The sequence below is a fragment of the Rhinatrema bivittatum genome, chromosome 7, assembly GCF_901001135.1.
Source record: "Rhinatrema bivittatum chromosome 7, aRhiBiv1.1, whole genome shotgun sequence".
Lineage (NCBI taxonomy): Eukaryota > Metazoa > Chordata > Amphibia > Gymnophiona > Rhinatrematidae > Rhinatrema > Rhinatrema bivittatum.
Window position 1 is genome coordinate 292,354,554 of NC_042621.1, and position 17,793 is coordinate 292,372,346.

At 45.3% G+C, this 17,793-nt stretch overlaps 1 protein-coding gene across 1 annotated transcript in view; it reads right to left on the reverse strand.

The window, feature by feature from the left end:
* LOC115096235 (guanylate cyclase 2G-like) overlaps window positions 1-17,793 on the reverse strand; it is a 129,146-nt gene that overhangs the window by 44,133 nt on the left and 67,220 nt on the right. The window contains exons 8-11 of the mRNA XM_029610745.1: window positions 12,667-12,833; window positions 1,192-1,341; window positions 1,014-1,073; window positions 628-711 (exon numbers count right to left, since the gene is read on the reverse strand). Coding sequence (XP_029466605.1) covers window positions 628-711; window positions 1,014-1,073; window positions 1,192-1,341; window positions 12,667-12,833 — 461 coding nt within the window. The remainder of the gene's footprint in view (window positions 1-627; window positions 712-1,013; window positions 1,074-1,191; window positions 1,342-12,666; window positions 12,834-17,793) is intronic.

Consider the following 17,793-nt stretch of genomic DNA (forward strand, 5'->3'; position numbering starts at 1 on the left):
CCTGTTGTACCACAGATCAGTCCAGAGTCCCACCCTTCTTTTCAGCATGAAGACAACAGATAGTCCACGCGTTCAATACTTCTTTATATTCTCTGCAGACAAGTTCTCCAAAGCTTTTCAAACTTTTCAACGGCTCCTACTTGGGTTTAGTGAGCGGGTTTTTTTTATCACCGGTCATAGCCAGTATGGAGTTCACATTGTTATGGTTAATTAGAGTAATTGACTTTAAGAGGTTCTGCTTTGATACAACAAAATATTGACGGACTGTAGGTGGCACCTCATGGTATAGGGCAGAGTCGGTCAAAACTTCTCTGTCTCCATCTGCTGGTGGGGAGGCAAAACCCAGGAGTCTGGACTGCTCCGAGGTACTACAGGAACGAAAATTAGCAGGTAAGAACCAATTTTCCTCTCCTCTCTACTCCAATACAAAGCCTGAAACCCAAGCAATTACCTTTACAGTGTTTAATAAATGTTAAAATCAAGCACAATTGTTATTTGTCCTTGACAGTGTCACAGAGGCTGGAGCAGGCGGCACAGGAGGTAGGCTTGATAAGAAAGCCCGCACCCCTCTTGTGGCTGTGCACTGCTACCGTACCACGGTTCGCTATGTCATGAGAGCGCTCTTACCATGCGAAGCTCTTGCAGTACTGAGGGCTTTTGAATTCTTGCAGCTGTCTGATTGGTGAAGTATCTAATAGCAACGTGATTTCCCTGAAACAAACAGTTTAAAAATGAGCAAGCAAATACTTTCCCCAAGGCCTCCTTCAGTGGTAAAAGCCACTTGTGTCTGCACCTCCATTGATTCCCTGGATCATAGCTCCCTTAAGTAACTACAGGGAAACCTGTACTTCACCCTTGGGAAAGGGGCATTACCATAATGTGAGCTATGGCATCGTTGCATATATCTCTGCGCACTGGCAAATGCAGTGCACGCAATGAACGCTGCTTCTGCTGCTGCTATTAGGGTCATTATGCTTTGGCTCAGGCCTCCTTTCAGGGTCCCTGTCTCCTACCTGTGCATCCTGATTGGTGCTTTGGCTTTTACGCTTTTCTGTAGCTTGCAAATTGTTCACCTGTTCAGAACACCCCAGTCGCAGGAAGGAAACCAGAAGGCACACACAGCGTTAATAGCAGAAGGCAGGCACTGGGTCCGAAAGTCTGAACTAGGGTATATCAAGAGAGGCACAGTACCTGGTAAAGGCCCATGGTGGTATAAAAGACGTCCTTGCCCTGCTTGTCTCTGAAGCCACAACTCTGATTGCTCGAAATGACAGCACTGGACCCATAGCTTCCTTTTCCTCCGGATGTGGGGGTATTTGCTGGTGACAAATCAATGTGGCCCTTTTAAGATACAATGAATGCTTTGTGATAGTAAACAGAGCCATGGTTTAAGTCACGAAGCGATCCCCAAACTTTCCTAACGGTTGAGAATATTATGGTGATTTTAAACAGGCTTTCCTGCAGGTTCTGCTGCCTTTTATTGGGACACTGAAAGAATAATATAAGGATGTTGTACGTGAGCTTTCAAAACATTTATAGGCTCCTTCAACAGACGCAGGCTGCTCAGAAGTTCCCATTCTGCAACGTCTTTGGATTATTCTCACTCTGATCCATTAAAAGGCAGGGGTGGAAAAACAGACACCAGCCAAAATATTTAGGAGCCAGGAAAATAATTATTTTGTTCCTTATTTCTATTTGCAATTTTACCTTGCCTCACTGATTCAAAGAAGTGCCCAAAATGACTGCCAATACCATTCATAAAACTGCAATAAAATACAATTCATAAATAGAAAACAAGAACTCATAAATATAATAGTAATCAAAACCTGTTAATACAGTACAGTACGGTTTGGCTTTTCTTTACCTGTTTTTTTCACATTTTGTCTCTTCTGCTCTTTTCAAAGACTTACGTGAGGTGTGTGTAAAACCGGCACATACGTGCATAAGCAGCCTCTGCGCATGGTACGTGAATTTTCAGAAGGCCCGCAGTATGCACGTACATTTTCGGAGTGAACTTTAGAGGTATGCATATATAACTCCATCCCGGGAGGCAGGCTGCACTCCGAGGGGGCCATAAACTTATTTATTGTCTCTTCGGGGCCGGAACCCTGGTTGACTGCTCCTGCAATCTCTTTCCCCAGGGTGTGGATTCTTTTTGTGGGTGGGGGAGGGGGAGAGTTAACTTTCAGGACCCCAAGTGCTAGGGGTGACTTTCCTTTCATTATCCCGGGGACAGGGGCTACCTATCCTTGCTGCGCGCTGTAGGTGTCAAAATTAACACTCGGGAGCCACTTGGTTAGCGTCCCAAAATAAAGCCATTACTGCTTAAACACTGATGAGATACGGCACAACAAATTAATCTTCAGCAGCACAGAATTCCTTTTGCAGTACAGTCTCTCCTTCCCCTTTCTATGCAGGAGTAACTTATATCCAGGGCAGGGAAAGGTCAAGCTCCCAGGTGGACAGGGGGATCTTTATGTGGGCAGGAAAACTCCTCTAGCACCTGAAAAAAAATGTTAACACTGTCTGAGGCACAGAGAGGCAAATTCTCTCTCTCCCCAGGGTTGAAGACGCCGGAAGGGTATCCTCAATGGTAAGAATGGATTTACTCACGGTTACCAGGTCTTCTGAATCTCGTGATTCTCCCACAGTCTGTAAGTTCTCACTCTCTTTCAGATCCCTGATGGGAGGGAGCCCCTGGAAGCAGGCAGCTCTCCCTGCTTCACCAGGATGGAAGCTGCGGTCAAAACCTTCCTCCTGGATCAAAAAATTAAGCTCTGTTCCCCTGCAAAGGACGTTAACACTAGAGATCCTCCTTGCAGCGGGTCACCACCCCCTCCATCCTCGCTGAGGGTTTGGTAAGGCAGGTCCTTCCCTAACCTGAACAGCCCCAGACACAGGGTTCCCCAGGTGGTGTACAGGCTCTCGCAAGGCTCCTACCATTTAAAATGCAAAAATCCCAAAAATATTCCCAAATCCTAACCAGCCAGGGAGTGGACTGGATAAGGAAAACCCTCCTGACCTTGGTCAGTCTCCTCAGGCAGGGTGGGCCTGGCTCCTCCGACTCGGCCTGAAAAACTCCTCTCTACCTCCTAACTGCTAGCAAACCATAAGGGACTGCCTCATGAGTCTCTGGAGGGGGCTGCTTAGAAAAGCTCCCAAGGGGGACGGCCATTCCAGACCCCTCAAAGGGAGGGGCTGCAACCTTCCCCCATTCACTGTACTGCACTCTTACTAACTAAGGATTCACCCAGGCCTTAATGATTATACAGACTGTACATTTGTCTCTTTTATAAATCACAGCATGCATATACTGTATGTCATCAAACATGCACGCATGCTTTTACATTTGATAATCAAGTCGCAGAAATTAAATCAGACTTAAGAACATAAGAACATAAGAAATTGCCATGCTGGGTCAGACCAAGCATCCTGTTTCCAACAGAGGCCAAACCAGGCCACAAGAACCTGGCAAGTACCCAAAAACTAAGACTATTCCATGTTACCGTTGCTAGTAATAGCAGTGGCTATTTTCTAAGTCAACTTAATAGCAGGTAATGGACTTCTCCTCCAAGAACTTATCCAAACCTTTTTTGAACCCAGCTACACTAATTGCACTAACCACATCCTCTGGCAACAAATTCCAGAGCTTAATTGTGCATTGAGTGAAAAAGAATTTTCTCTGATTAGTCTTAAATGTGCTACTTGCTAACTTCATGGAGTGTCCCCTAGTCTATTATCTGAAAGAGTAAATAACCGATTCACATCTACTCGTTCAAGACCTCTCATGATCTTAAAGACCTCTATCATATCCCCCCTCAGCCGTCTCTTCTCCAAGCTGAACAGCCCTAACCTCTTCAGCCTTTCCTCATAGGGGAGTTGTTCCATCCCCTTTATTATTTTGGTTGCCCTTCTCTGTACCTTCTCCATCGCAACTATATATTTTTTGAGATGCGGTGACCAGAATTGTACACTATCTTCAAGGTGTGGTCTCACCATGGAGCGATACAGAGGCATTATGACATTTTCCATTTTATTAACCATTGCTTTCCTAATTATTCCTAACATTTGCTTTTTTGACTGCTGCAGCACACTGAGCTGATGATTTCAAAGTATTATCCACTATGATGCCTAGATCTTTTTCCTGGGTGGTAGCTCCTAATATGGAACCTAACATCGTGTACCTACAGCAAGGGTTATTTTTCCCTATATGCAACACCTTGCGCTTGTCCACATTAAATTTCATCTGCCATTTGGATGCCCAATCTTCCAGTCTTGCATGGTCCTCCTGTAATGTATCACAATCCGCTTGTGATTTAACTAATCTGAATAATTTTGTATCATCCGCAAATTTGATAACCTCACTCGTCGTATTCCTTTCCAGATCATTTATAAATATATTGAAAAGCACCGGTCCAAGTACTGATCCCTGAGGCACTCCACTGTTTACCCTTTTCCACTGAGAAAATTGACCATTTAATCCTACTCTCTGTTTCCTGTCTTTTAACCAGTTTGTAATCCACGAAAGGACATCGCTTCCTATCCCATGACTTTTTAGTTTTCTTAGAAGCCTCTCATGAGGGACTTTGTGAAACGCCTTCTGAAAATCCAAATATACTAAATCTACCGGTTCACCTTGATCCACATGTTTATTAACACCTTAAAAATATTGGGTAAATCCATGTTGACTGTGTTCCATTAAACCATGTCTTTCTATATGTTACGATTCCTCCTGTAGCTGTGCCACAGGAGGCCTCTCACCTTTTCTCTGGAGGCCACACCAAAGCCGGGGCCTTGCCTGGACAGTCTATCCCGGTTTTGCTCCATGGCCTGGGAGGCCACCATTGCCATCTGGGCCTGCCTGAGGCCTGCTTTGCTTCCTCCTGGACTCTCTGGTTTGTGCCTCGCCCCTTCTTCCTAAGGGGCCGGCCTGCAGCTCTTCTCTCTAGTTATAGGGCCAGCCAGGTGTGGCCCATCTAAACTCCTCCCAGGGAGTTGCCTGCTTCGTGCATTATAAAAGGACTTCTCTTTCAGTTCTGCTTTGCCTTGCATTGGAGTTACTTGCTCCTGGATGTCTCGCCTTCCAGCGCGCCGTCAGGCCTTCGTTCTTCGTTGGAGCTCCATGTCTCGTCTTGATGTTCCTCGCCTGTTCCTGATGTCCTGTACCTCAAGTTCCTCGTCACCTCCTTTCCTGGCGTGCATGTTGTGTTCCGTGACCAGCCCATGGGTAGTGGCTGTGTAGGGCGCACATGGTACAAGGCCATCTTCACCTGCGCAAGTACAAGCCTCCAGAAGGCTTCTGCTTCAGTCCTGAGTTGTCTTTGAATCCTTGCTTGCTTCCGTCCCGGTCTTCGGAGTTCCTTGCATTGCGTCCGTCCATGCCAAAGACTCTGAACCTGTGCCATTCCAGCGTGTTCCGTGACCAGCCTAAGATGGGCTGTGTAGGGCGCGCCTTGGTACAGGCTTCTACTGAATCTTCGCCATGTTCCAGTTCATCTATTCCACAACTCGTCTAGAGCCTGCTTCGCACTCAAGCATAGTCCATGACTAGCCCATGGGTAGTGGCTGTGTAGGGCGTGCTGCATCGTAGTCTCAACCCAGTACTTGATCTTGCTCCTGAATACCTTGCCTGCAGTACCTTGCTTCTGAACCTTCGTCCAAAGTCCTTGCATGAGTCTTTGTCTGCGCACCCAAGTGAGTCTTCGTCTGTACCTTCAAGTTCCTCGTCTACTTTAGAGTCTCTATGTTTCAGAGCCTTCGTCTGCCCTCGCCCGTAGTCCGGCCTGCTGCTTCTTGTCATTCCTTGTGGCAGGTCCGAAAGGGCTGGGAACGGTCGGAGGATTGTTCAATAACCAACACCTTGTGTTAGCTCCAGAAGCATGCAGGTCCGGCAGAGGGTCAGACCGTCTGTCTCCACCCATGCTGAGACATGCCTCGCTAACCCTCGGTGCTGCCTTGGAGATCTCTGGGGTCGTGCCGAAACCCAAGGGCACACAATTCCCTCAAGATGGGATCGCTCTCCTAGCGCTCCCCTTCTGTAACACTATATACCAAATAGAATACAAAGTACTTACAATCCTGCATAAAATAATCATAGGACAACAAATTAATTGGCTAAGCAAATCCATCGTAACCCACAATCCAAAACGGAACCTACGTTCAGCGAATAAAGGCCTCCTCAAAATACCCCACGCCAGAACCACACAACTGAATACAACCCGTGAGAGAGCCATATACATCGCCAGCCCCACACTATGGAACTCAATACCAACTGAAATAAGAACTCAACCAAACATTAAAACTTTCAAAAAAGAATTGAAAACCTGGTTGTTCACCAGAGCCTGCTCAAATTCTCTCAATCAACCAGTCTACCAAGGACCCACGCAACCCAACACTATGAAGAATGCTACATCCCTCGATCAACTAAATAACTCTTACCATTTGAATACCTAAGATAATATGCAATTGACCTCACATAATATACACTTCACCCTCCTAAGTATACCTTGAACTTGTAAACTCCTGCTTTTACTGACCCAACTGGATAACTCAGACAACCTAGACACATTCCTTTCTTCCTTACCTATTAACCCCACTCATATTTATAAAAATAATGTATATGTAAAAACGCTTGCTGTATATCAGAATTTTTTTATATGTATCAACAATTTTATATGTAATCAACTAACGCTCAAATCCCAAAAACCACAACCCTACTGCACAACAATTTGCTAGGATGATGTTTAACTGTTCTTGTTTCATAATGCTAAACCGTTCTGAAGGTGAAACCGAATGACGGTATACAAAACACATTAAATACATAAATAAACAAACAAATAAATAAATATATGCTCTACGATTTTGATCGTAAGAATAGTTTCCACTATTTTTCCCGGCACTGAAGTCAGGCTCACTGGTCTATAGTTACCCAGATCACTCCTGGAGCCCTTTTTAAATATTGGGTTACATTGGCCACCCTCTAGTCTTCAGGTACAATGGATGATTTTAATGATAGGTTACAAATTTTAACTAATAGGTCAGAAATTTCATTTTTTAGTTCCTTTAGTACCCTAGGATGCATACCATCCGGTCCAGGTGATTTGCTACTCTTTAGTTTGTCAATCTGGCCTACTACATCTTCTAAGTTCACCTCCTCCAACTTTCTCTTTTGCCTACTGTTTTTGGGTGGAGGGTCTGCAGCAACTAGTGGAGAGTGTGGGTGAACTGGTGGAGGGTCTGGCGAACTGGTGCTTGGAAGTGCAGGAACAACAAAGTATTTTCATACGCGAGGTGTGGGGTATCTGTCAGCCAACATTACAAACTTCCTGCCTTTGTGCATAAAACTCAGGGTTATTACGTGCACATGTTTTAATTACTTGGTGCGTGTAATATGGGCATGTCCTTTTACAAAACAGGTATAGAAACTATGCAGATCTCTGCTTTAAAAAAATGTGTGTATGTGTATTGAAACGTGCGCACATAATTTTTGGGGTGCTTATATGGGGTATTTTATGACCTGCACGGGTCCTGCTGCACAGTTTATAAAATACAGGCGTAACTTTAGGCTCGCCCCTTCTTATGCTCAGTTATGCACACTGTGGAAAATTGCCCTCCCTATGATTTGCTCAGTTTTCTCTCTTTTGGTTTTTTTTGGGGGGGGCAGTGAATGGAAGATAAGATTTTGCATTTAGGAGTTTTTCTTTACTATTTTTGTTTTTATGGGGATTTTTTTTTTTAGGCAGCTCTGTACTTCCTTTCTAGCAGCCATTTCCTCTTCCTGCCTTTCTCCTAGCCTCTTTCTTCCTGTTCTCATCAGTTTCTTGCTTGCTTCCTCCCCCCTCTTCCCTGTCCACCTGCCCTCACTTTTAATCCTTCGCTGGGCTGCAACCCTGTGTGTCCGGGACTCTGCCAGGCTGCAGCTGCACCTCACATTTTCCGCGGCCCAGCAGCTGAGAGGGTGACCAGATGGCCAGGATTTCTCTGCCCATGATGAAAGATATCACTGAGTGACCCTTGCTTACTAAAGCGACCTCTTCAGGAATGTTCAATGTTTTGTGCCGCTTTGTAACTGAGCTTGCGCCATTGTTATCTGATCCACTCCTTTGGAGGCACTGGGGGTAACGCTAGTTCCTAAGATGGTGAATTCTCAAAAGTATGAGCAGCATTGCCTGATGTGGCATGGTGCAATTGCATCAGACAGTATTAACGTGTGCTAATGTGAAGGTAGTTTGGGAAATTTATTGAGTGCAAGCTGGCCCTTGCATTTTCTGTGTTATTCATGTGCGAGTAAATAAACGGGAGAGTTGGGCTCAAAGCGAACGAATCCCGTAGTTTCACTTGGAATCGCGTGGGAGCACGGAGGGTGGAGAGACCACAATGGACACCCAAAGCCGAGCCCCTTGGAAAAAAGCTGTTGTGTTGGACAGAGAGCGAGGGAAGAGGTTACAACAACACAAAAATAATCCCGTGTTTTTTTCTTCAGTAAAGTTTTAGTTCTGGCGATCTGTACTGCATCCTTTTTCCCTTTTGCTGTCCGATATTGCACAAATACAGAGGCTGCTGTCATATTATTATGTGAATCTTTTATGTCACTCCTTTGACAATGCTTTCTGGTATTTCCCTCATGCAAGACCTTGTAAATATGAGATGTGGAATGTACTGAGCCATTGCAAAGCTTCTGCCCTTTTGAATGAGATTGGGTTGAGCTAGAATGTAGAATAATTTAAATTTGTATCCTGTGATGCTCAGTTAAGTACCCGGCAGAAGAAGAGCTGCAGCTGGAACCAGAGGCTCAGTACTCAGAACCTTTAAGAAGGGATCTTAATACTTTTTTATTTGTTTGCATAAGCAGGGAGGTGAGGGATGCAAGCTACAGGATGAACAACTACTATCCTCAGCTTCCCCTGCCCCAAGGGCCAGACTCCAGAAGGCAGGAAGCAGCTGCATATGGTGGACAGCGGGGCACAGCACCCTCTGAGACTGCACACAGAGCTCCTTAAGCGGAGAGAACCTTATAGAGCCGTACGCACAGAATGTTCTGTCCAAGCAGAGCATTCCAAGCGACTCGTATGGAAACCCGTCGCTCTTGATTTACGTGTGCTGAGTAAATGGATTTTTTGCTGCTCCATGTCATTAGAGCGTTATTGTGCAGGGGACCTGCGGTATAGCATGACTGCTTGGGGCTGATTGTGCAGTTGCACTCCTGTCTCTTAGTGCAGAGACTGCAGCTAAATTTTATCTTTGAAGAACCCTGAAAAATCCATGTACCTTGTGGTACATACAGTGCATGCAGAAAATATTCAGACCCCTTCGCTTTTTCCACATTTTCTTACATTACAGCCTTATTCTAAAATGGATAATATGTATTTTTTTTCTCTCCTCAGTCTACACACCCCATAATGACAAAGCGAATTCAGGTTTGTAGAAATTTTTGCAAATTAATTAAAAAACCAAAAACTGAAATATCACATTTACATAAGTATTCAGACCCTTTGCTATGACACTGAAAGTTGAGTTCAGGTGCATCCTGTTTCCAGTGATCATCCTTGATGTTTCTCCAACTTGACTGAAGTCTGCCTTTGGTAAGTTCAATTGATTGGACAGGATTTGGAAACGCACACCCCTGTCTATAAACAGCTTATAGTGCATTTCAGAGCAAACTCAAAGCCATGAAATCGAAGGAATTGTCTGCAGACCTCCGGGGCAGGATTGTGTCGAGGCACAGATCTGGGGAAAGGTGCAAAGAAATTGCTGCAGCATTGAAGGTCCCGAAGAATATAGCGTCCTCCATCATTCTTAAACTGAAAAAGTTCGGAACCACCAGGACTCTTCCTAGAGCTGGCCGCCCACCCAAACTGAACAATCAGGGGAGAAGGGCCTTGGTGAGGAAGGTGACCAAGAACCCGATGGTCCCTCTGATAGAGCACCAGAGCTCTGCTGTGGAGATGGGAGAACCTTCCAGAAGGACAACCATCTCTGCAGCCCTCTATCAATCAGGGCTTTATAACAGAGTGGCCAGACGGAAGCCACTCCTCAGAAAAAGGCAAATGACAGCCCGCTTGAGGTTTGCCAAAAGGCACTTAAAGGACTCTCAAAGCTTGAGAGAGAAGATTCTCTGGTCTGATGAAACCAAGACTGAAACCTTTGGCCCGAACACCAATCGATGTCTCAAGGAAACCAGGCAGAACCCATTACCCAGCAAGCACCATCCCTACGGTGAAGCATGGTGCTGACAGCATCGTGTTTCAGGGATGTATTTCAGCTGCAGGAACTGGGAAGCCAGTCAGGATGAAGGGAAAGATGAACGGAGTAAAGATCAGAGAGATCCCTGATGAAAACCTGCTCCAGAGCGCTCGGGACTTCAGTCTGGGCCGATGATTCACCTTCCAATAGGACAATGACCCTAAGCACACAGCCAAGATAACGCAGGAGTGGCTTCGGCACAAGTCTGTGAATGTCCTTGAGTGGCCCAGCCAGAGCCCGGACTTGAACCCGATCAAACATCTCTGGAGAGACCTGAACATAGCTGTGCATCGACGCTCCCCATCCAACCTGACAGAGCTTGAGAGGATCTGCCGAGAAGAGGGACTGTAACTTTCAAACCCGTGCGAGGACGCACATTTGCATGCATACCTGAGCCCGCGCCAAGGGACACGGCCATTTTATAACATACTCACACATATGTGCGCATGTTATAAAATAGTCTGATGGCATGCACGTGTACACCAAATTTTAAGTGGGCCTGTGCATGTGTGCGCAAATCCCACTTCTATCACGTAAGTTGGGGGATTTTAAAAGGGGTGTGCACCAACGCCATTCCCAGTTTTAACAGTTCACCCCCCCCCCGGTTCGCCCAGTTAAGAGAGAGGGCCTCCAACCCCACCCCTAGTTTAATAACCTTCACTCCCCCTAGGTAGCCCTGACCCTTAAAACCCCACATGTCTGCCTAGTTTAATTTATTTTATAACTTACACCTCCTCCACAGAAGAAGTAAACTTACGCAGCAGGGGTTCCGGGTGCGCACCCAGGCGCGTAGTTATTTACAGGACATCTCTGGTTCACGCCCTGAAATGTCCATGCCCCGCCCCTTTCTGAAAACTTTGGAGATGTGTGCCCTGCGGGAAATAACGCGCGTATCCAGGCGGCTTTTGAAATCCGCTCGGCGAGCCCGACTTATTCATGCATCCCCTGATTAACGCGTGCGCCGGGCTTTTAAAATTAAGGGGAGAAAATCCCCAAATCCAGGCCTGCCAAGATTGTAGCGTCGTATCCAAGAAGACCTGAGGCTGCAATCGCTGCCAAAGGTGCCTCAGCAAAGTACCTGGTCTGAATACTTACTGTAAATAGGATATTTCAGTTTGGTTTTGTTTTTTTAATTAATTTGTAAAACTTTCTACAAACCTGATTTTGCTTTGTCATCGTGGGATATTGTGTTAGGAGGGAATAATGCCTATTATCCATTTTTAGAATAAGGCTGTAATGTAACAAAATGTGGAAAAAAGTGAAGGGGGTCTGAATACTTTCTGAATGCACTGAACATCTCTCCTCAATCCCTCTCTCTGAGGCGAATCCAGCTGTGGAGAGAGAGGGAGTTTCCTGGCCACCCAACAAATGCGGAAGGTTGTCTCCCCTTTTACACCGGCAGATGGTGCACGCCCCACCATAATGAGGCGTCCTCATTCACTTTATTATATACAGAAGCACCCGTATGGGGGAAGCCTCGCTGACACGTCTGCCTTTTCTCACTCCACTGCAAGATGCAGCTCTTAACACTGTGCATTGCATAAAAATTCTGCAATGGGTGTTTTTTAAAAAAAAATAATTAAAGAGACATCGTTCCCCAAGGTTTAAGTTACTATAAAAAAATAATCCAACTGTTTTTTCCCCCACCCAATATGGCCTACTAGATCTCCTGGTCACCCAATAAACAGGACCATTCAATAAAGTCCGCGGGAGAGAGGGCGCTCTGAGGCGAGCGCCCGCTCTCCCGACGCACGCCCAGGCACCTCTCCTGGGCCCGCAATTATTTATTTACATTAGCGCCCGCGCTAATAAGGAGGCGCAAGAGACACTAGCACATCCCTAGCGCCTCCTTATTGGCGGAAGTGGCGGCTGTCAGCGGGTCTGACAGCCGACGCTTAGTTTTACCGGCGTCGGTTGTCGAACCCGCTGACAGCCACGGGTTTGGAAAATGGACGCCGGCAAAGTTGAGCGTCCGTTTTCCGGGCCGCGGGCAGATTTTTTTTTTTTTTTTTAATTTTTGGGGCCTCCGACTTAATATCGCTACGATATTAAGTCGAAGGGTGAAGAGAAAAGCAGATTTTTTCTGCTTTTCTGTACACTTGCCCGGTGCTATCTGAAATTAACTCCTGCCTTTGGCAGGCATTAATTTCTGAGAGTAAAATGTGCAGCTTTCTGTATTGCAGGTGACTAACTAATAGACTCATCAACATGCATTTGCATGTGTTGAGTGCTATTTGTTTCGGGGGGGTTGGCCACGAGTTTTCCACGCGCTATTATTATCCCTTACTCTATAAGGGGTAATAATAGCGCGTCAAAAACGCGCGGCCAAACGGGGGCTAAACGGTGCGCTCAGCCAAGCGCACCGTTCTGTATCGGCCTGATAGTGCATCAGAACTTGGAAGGAATGCGGTAGCCTGCTATTACCTTGTTATCCTTGATTATAACGATATCATTGTAGTTTATTCTCCACCAGGTATCGTTCTTGATTGTTCTTCGTAGTTTTCCCCTTTGAACGACTAAAAAAGTCACAAAACCAAGGGCTCCGCAGACTGTGACAATAAGAGTGACCATCAGCGCGATAACAGGTATACCTGAGACAGGTGGGCATAAAAAGAGGGAGACACGTCAGAGCGATGGCTGGAATGTCTGAGCCAGAAAGGGAATTAAAATGCATATCAGAGTGATAACTGATATATCTGCCACATCTGCCTAAAACGCTGCATATCTGCAAAGTTTAATCCATTTTATCCCAGAAAATGTATTTATTTACTTACCTGGATTTGTTACTCACCTGATTACCAGTGGCACCCCCAGGCAAGGGACAGAAATTAAAACATTACAACTTAGCAAAGTACATTTATAAAAAATAATTCAAAAATCAATACCTAGAAACCCCAAGGAACACCCCCTTGGCTTTAATCACAAATAGGGATGCGCGTTCATTTGTTTCAATTCACTTTTAAAATGAAACGAAAGGAAAACTAACAATTCATCTTATTTTAATTTTCTTTCAACTGCTGCTGACAAAAAAAAACGCCTTCCTAGGCTCCCCCTCTGATTCCTTCCAGCTCTCTAAGTAATACCTCCAGTGGGGCAGAAGTGACGAGTGATCGAGCCTGCTCCGTGAAGAAAAGGATTCGAAGGGGCAGGGGCCTCAGAGAGGAGGCCCAAGCCCTCTGATGGGTACCGACATTTTTCTCTTTTATTTTGCCTTTTGTTTATTTCATTTTAAATATATGGAAATAAATGAAATGAACAAGAAATGAAAAGTTAAAATGAAAAAAAGCCTAATAAATGAAAAAAAAAAAAAGTCTGTGCACATCCCTAATTGCAAATATCAACATTTAAAAGCCTAAACAGAATCCTATTGAATCAAATCAAGAGTAACCCATTAGGGTTCAATAATGTCAAAACATCAACCTGACACCATCAGCAAAGACCAATTAAACATCAGAAAGACTGATTAGGTCTCCAGATATTAATTACAAGCTAAGTGAAAACAGGATGTTTTAACAATTTACGCAAAGAGGGGTAGATTTTATAATTTTGCGTGAGTGCGTACTTTTGTTCGCGTACGCTGGATTTTATAAGATACGCGCGTAGCCGCGTGTATCTTATAAAATCCTAAAATCCAGGGTCGGCGTGCGCAAGGGGGTGCACATTTGTGCAACCTGCTCGCGCCGAGCCCAGCGCGCGCTGCCTGTTCCCTCCGAGGCCGCTCCGATTTCGGAGCGGCCTCGGAGGGAACTTTCCTTCGCCCTCCCCCCACCTTCCCCTCCCTTCTCCTACCTAACCCACCCCCCCGGCCCTATCTAAACCCCCCCCTTACCTTTGTTGCACGATTTACGCCTGCTAAAAGCAGACGTAAATCTGCGCACGCCAGCGGGCTGCTGGCGCGCCATCACCCGACCCGGGGGCTGGTCTGGAGGCCTCGACCACGTCCCCCGGGCCAGCGCTATGCCCCCGGGCCCGCCCCCGCAACGCCACGTCACGCCCCCGCAACGCCACGTCATGCCCCCGACACGCCCGTTTACAAAGCCCCGGGATGTACGCGCGTCCCGGGGCTCTGCGCGCACCGGCGGCCTATGCAAAATAGGCGCGCCGGCGTGCGAGGGCCCTGCGCACGTAAATCCGGCCGGATTTACACGCGCAGGGCATTTAAAATCCGGCCCAGAATATTTCGTTTTTCTGGTTCCCAATGGTAATTTATTGCACAGTCTAGGTCTGATGCAATCAATGTTCCATGAGTAGGACTGAGGCAAGCCTCCTTGGGTGAGGGCATTACCAGCGATGCGCTCTGCAAAGAGTACGGCCTACAAATAGGACAAAAAGGATGGGAGATGATCTTCAAGGCAGCCCTCACCTTTGCCATGTACGGATTTAAACACCATACAAAATTTTAAACTGAGGCCGAAAATGTACTGGGAGCTAATGCAGCCGTTTCAGAATAGGAATCATCCCGTCACTGTATTCCGCCCCTATTCTAACACGTGTGGCAACATTTTGTATCAGATGTAAGCAATAGATAGGGGTTTTTTTGGAAGTCCAATTAAAATGCTGTTACAGTAATTCAAACGAGTTACACAGAAACATAGAAATGACAGCAGAAAAAGACCAATCGGCCTATCCAGTCTGCCCAGCAAGCTCCCACATTTATTTTCCCCTTACTTATCTGTTTCATCAACCACCAAGTTCAGGGACCTTGTTGGTAACTGTTGATTCAAATTTCCTGCCACCCCCTGCCTTTGATGCAGAGAGTAATGTTGGAGCTGCATCAAAGGTGAGCATAAGGCTTAATGGTTAAGGGTTGTAACCGCCACATCAAGCAAGTTATCCCGATGGTTGTTTACCCAGACTGCACAGATCAATGCCTTGTTGGATGTTGTCTTAATGTAAATCCTGTTTTCCACATTTCCCCCTGCCGTTCAAGCAGAGAGCAACGCTGTACATGCATTCAAAGTGATGTATCAGGCTTAATTGGTTTTGGTTAGTATCCGCCGTAATAAGCAAGTTACCCCCACGCTTATTTGTTTACCCAGATTGTGAAGTTCAGTCCTTGGTTGCTGTCTGAATGCAAATCCTCTTTTCCACATTTCCCCCTACCATAGAAGCAGAGAGCAATGCTGTATATGCATTCAACAAGGACTTGCATTACGCTGATAAGCTGATCCTTTGTTATAAATGAACTACCTTAGCAAATTAACCATAACTGAATGAGGCAAATTCTACAATCTGATTTAATTTTAAGAACCACTGACAGTTTTTCATCAGTGATTGCACCCAGTTCTCTTGACTACTAGCTGGGAGTATCCATTCATTATTGATAAGAAACTGTTCAAGGTTTCTGTGATTTTCCCTTTCCTATCTAGCTGACCTCAGATTTAGCCATAGGGAGGGTAAATTTCAACAGCCTGTGCATGGCTATAGTCTGCGGTACACTCCCTTTAAAAATTCCCAGGATGTGTCATATGTGTGCCAGCATACAAGCAGGAAGTAACTGAGCAGGTGTAATTTTCTGCATGTACGTTTAAGCACATATTTTCAAAAATCACATACACAGCCACATAAATCTTTATCTTTTATTGAATTTGTTAATCGCCCATATCCTGGGCGATGTACATAAAAACAAACACAGCAATAAAAAAAACCAACCAAATCAAAATCAACAAAAACAAAAAAATCGCAGACAAAATACAAAGACCTTCTGTGGACTTAATAAAAGGCTTGTCTAAACAGCCAGGTTTTTAGCTGGGTCTTAAAAGTCTTAACACTGACTGCTGTACATAGGGCTTCTGGGACAGAATTCCAGAGATTCGGGGGCGGCCACAGAGAAGGCACAGACTCTGGTGACACAGCCTGGCGTGCAAGGGTGAGGGTATGTCTAGCAGGCCTCACTGTGTGGAGCGGAGCTGACGGGACGGGCAATAAAGCCGTAAAAGAGCATTGTTCCAGGGTGAAGGATCAGAAGAAATAAGGTTAAAGGTGATCATTGCAATCTTGTATTTGATACGTTCTACTATCAGAAGCCAGTGAAAATCAGCGGGTGCTGGGAAAAAGTGCTCACGCTTGTTGGTACTGGTGATGAGTCGTGCTGCAGCGTTTAACAGTAGTTGGAGAGGTCGAAGTGTGGCTACAGGGAGGCCTAGAAGTGTGGAGTTACAGTAGTCTACTAATGGAAGAATGGAGGCCTGTACCACAGTTCGAAAATCTGCTTTCTCTAGTAAGTGTTTAAGGCCACAGAGCACACAAAGTTTATAAAAGCCTGCCTTAAGTCTGTTTTTAACAAATGTACAAAAAGATAGGACAGAGTCAAATAGAACACCCAGATTGTGAATACAGGAGGTCAGAGAAAAGGAGATTTGATCAATCGTAATGGAGTCATGAGAAGTTTTTGACATAGAGCAATGAATTAACAGACATTGAGTTTTAGAAAGATTTAATGACAGCTTGTTGAAAAATAGCCCACGTTTAATGATGGAAACAGAGAGATTTACGAGATCGACTCTATCAGTCCACGAGGAGCTCACGCAAACGAAAAACTGGATGCCGTCCGGATACAATTTATATCCGTCACACAGCCTGGCTAGCACTTTGCACAAAGGAGAAAGATATATATTAAATAGCATGGATGATAATGCTGAGCCTTGTGGCAAACCAGCGGTGATTTCAGCCCATTGAGAGGACTGATTGTTGAATTCAACTCGCTAAGATCGTTGAGAGACAAATGAGATGAACCACTGTAACACGGTTCCAGCAATGCCACAATCGCGAAGGCGATGTAGTAAGATAGAGTGATCAACGGTGTCGAAAGCTGCGGTGATATCTAGCAACACCAAGATGAAGCTGTGACCTAAGCCAAGACCTCTTCTAAATGAGTCACTAAGGGACATGATTAGCAGTTCAGCACACTGCATTCTATTAGTTTAGCCAAGAACAAAAGAGAAGAGATGGGCCTAAAATTGTTGATGTTTACCAGGTCTAACTTACTCTTCCCCACCCCCAAAACTGGAATGCCGACCGAGCTTGCACGGAAAAGTTCACACATAATGGAAAACATGAGGCGGGATCTAGTGAAGCTTCGGCAATGGTCTAGGGCAGGGGGTGAGCAAATTTATCAAATTAAATGCTAGTAGGAATGCAAACCAGATAGTCAAAACCATTGTAGAATAAAGTAGGAACTTTGATATCAATGTTATCATCCATCTGGGGACAAATGACCTTTCCAGACATGATATCCAAGCAGTACAGAAATATTTCCAAAATCTAGGGAAGAAGATTAGACTCATGGCAAAGACTATTGCCTTTTCAGAAGTCTTACCTGTTCATGGAAAGGGAAAGGAAAGGCTGTGCCATATGGATAATTTTAAATCCTGGCTCAAAATATGGTGCAAAGAAAATGATTTTGGATACTTTGGTGGCTAGGGCCGTGAGGAGCAGTAAAAGGCTATATGGTAAGGATGGCCTACAGGAAGGAGGATGCTAAGTGAGAAATTCAGATCATAGATTATCAGACATTTAAACTAGAGAACAGGAGTTTCAGGAGATGGCCAG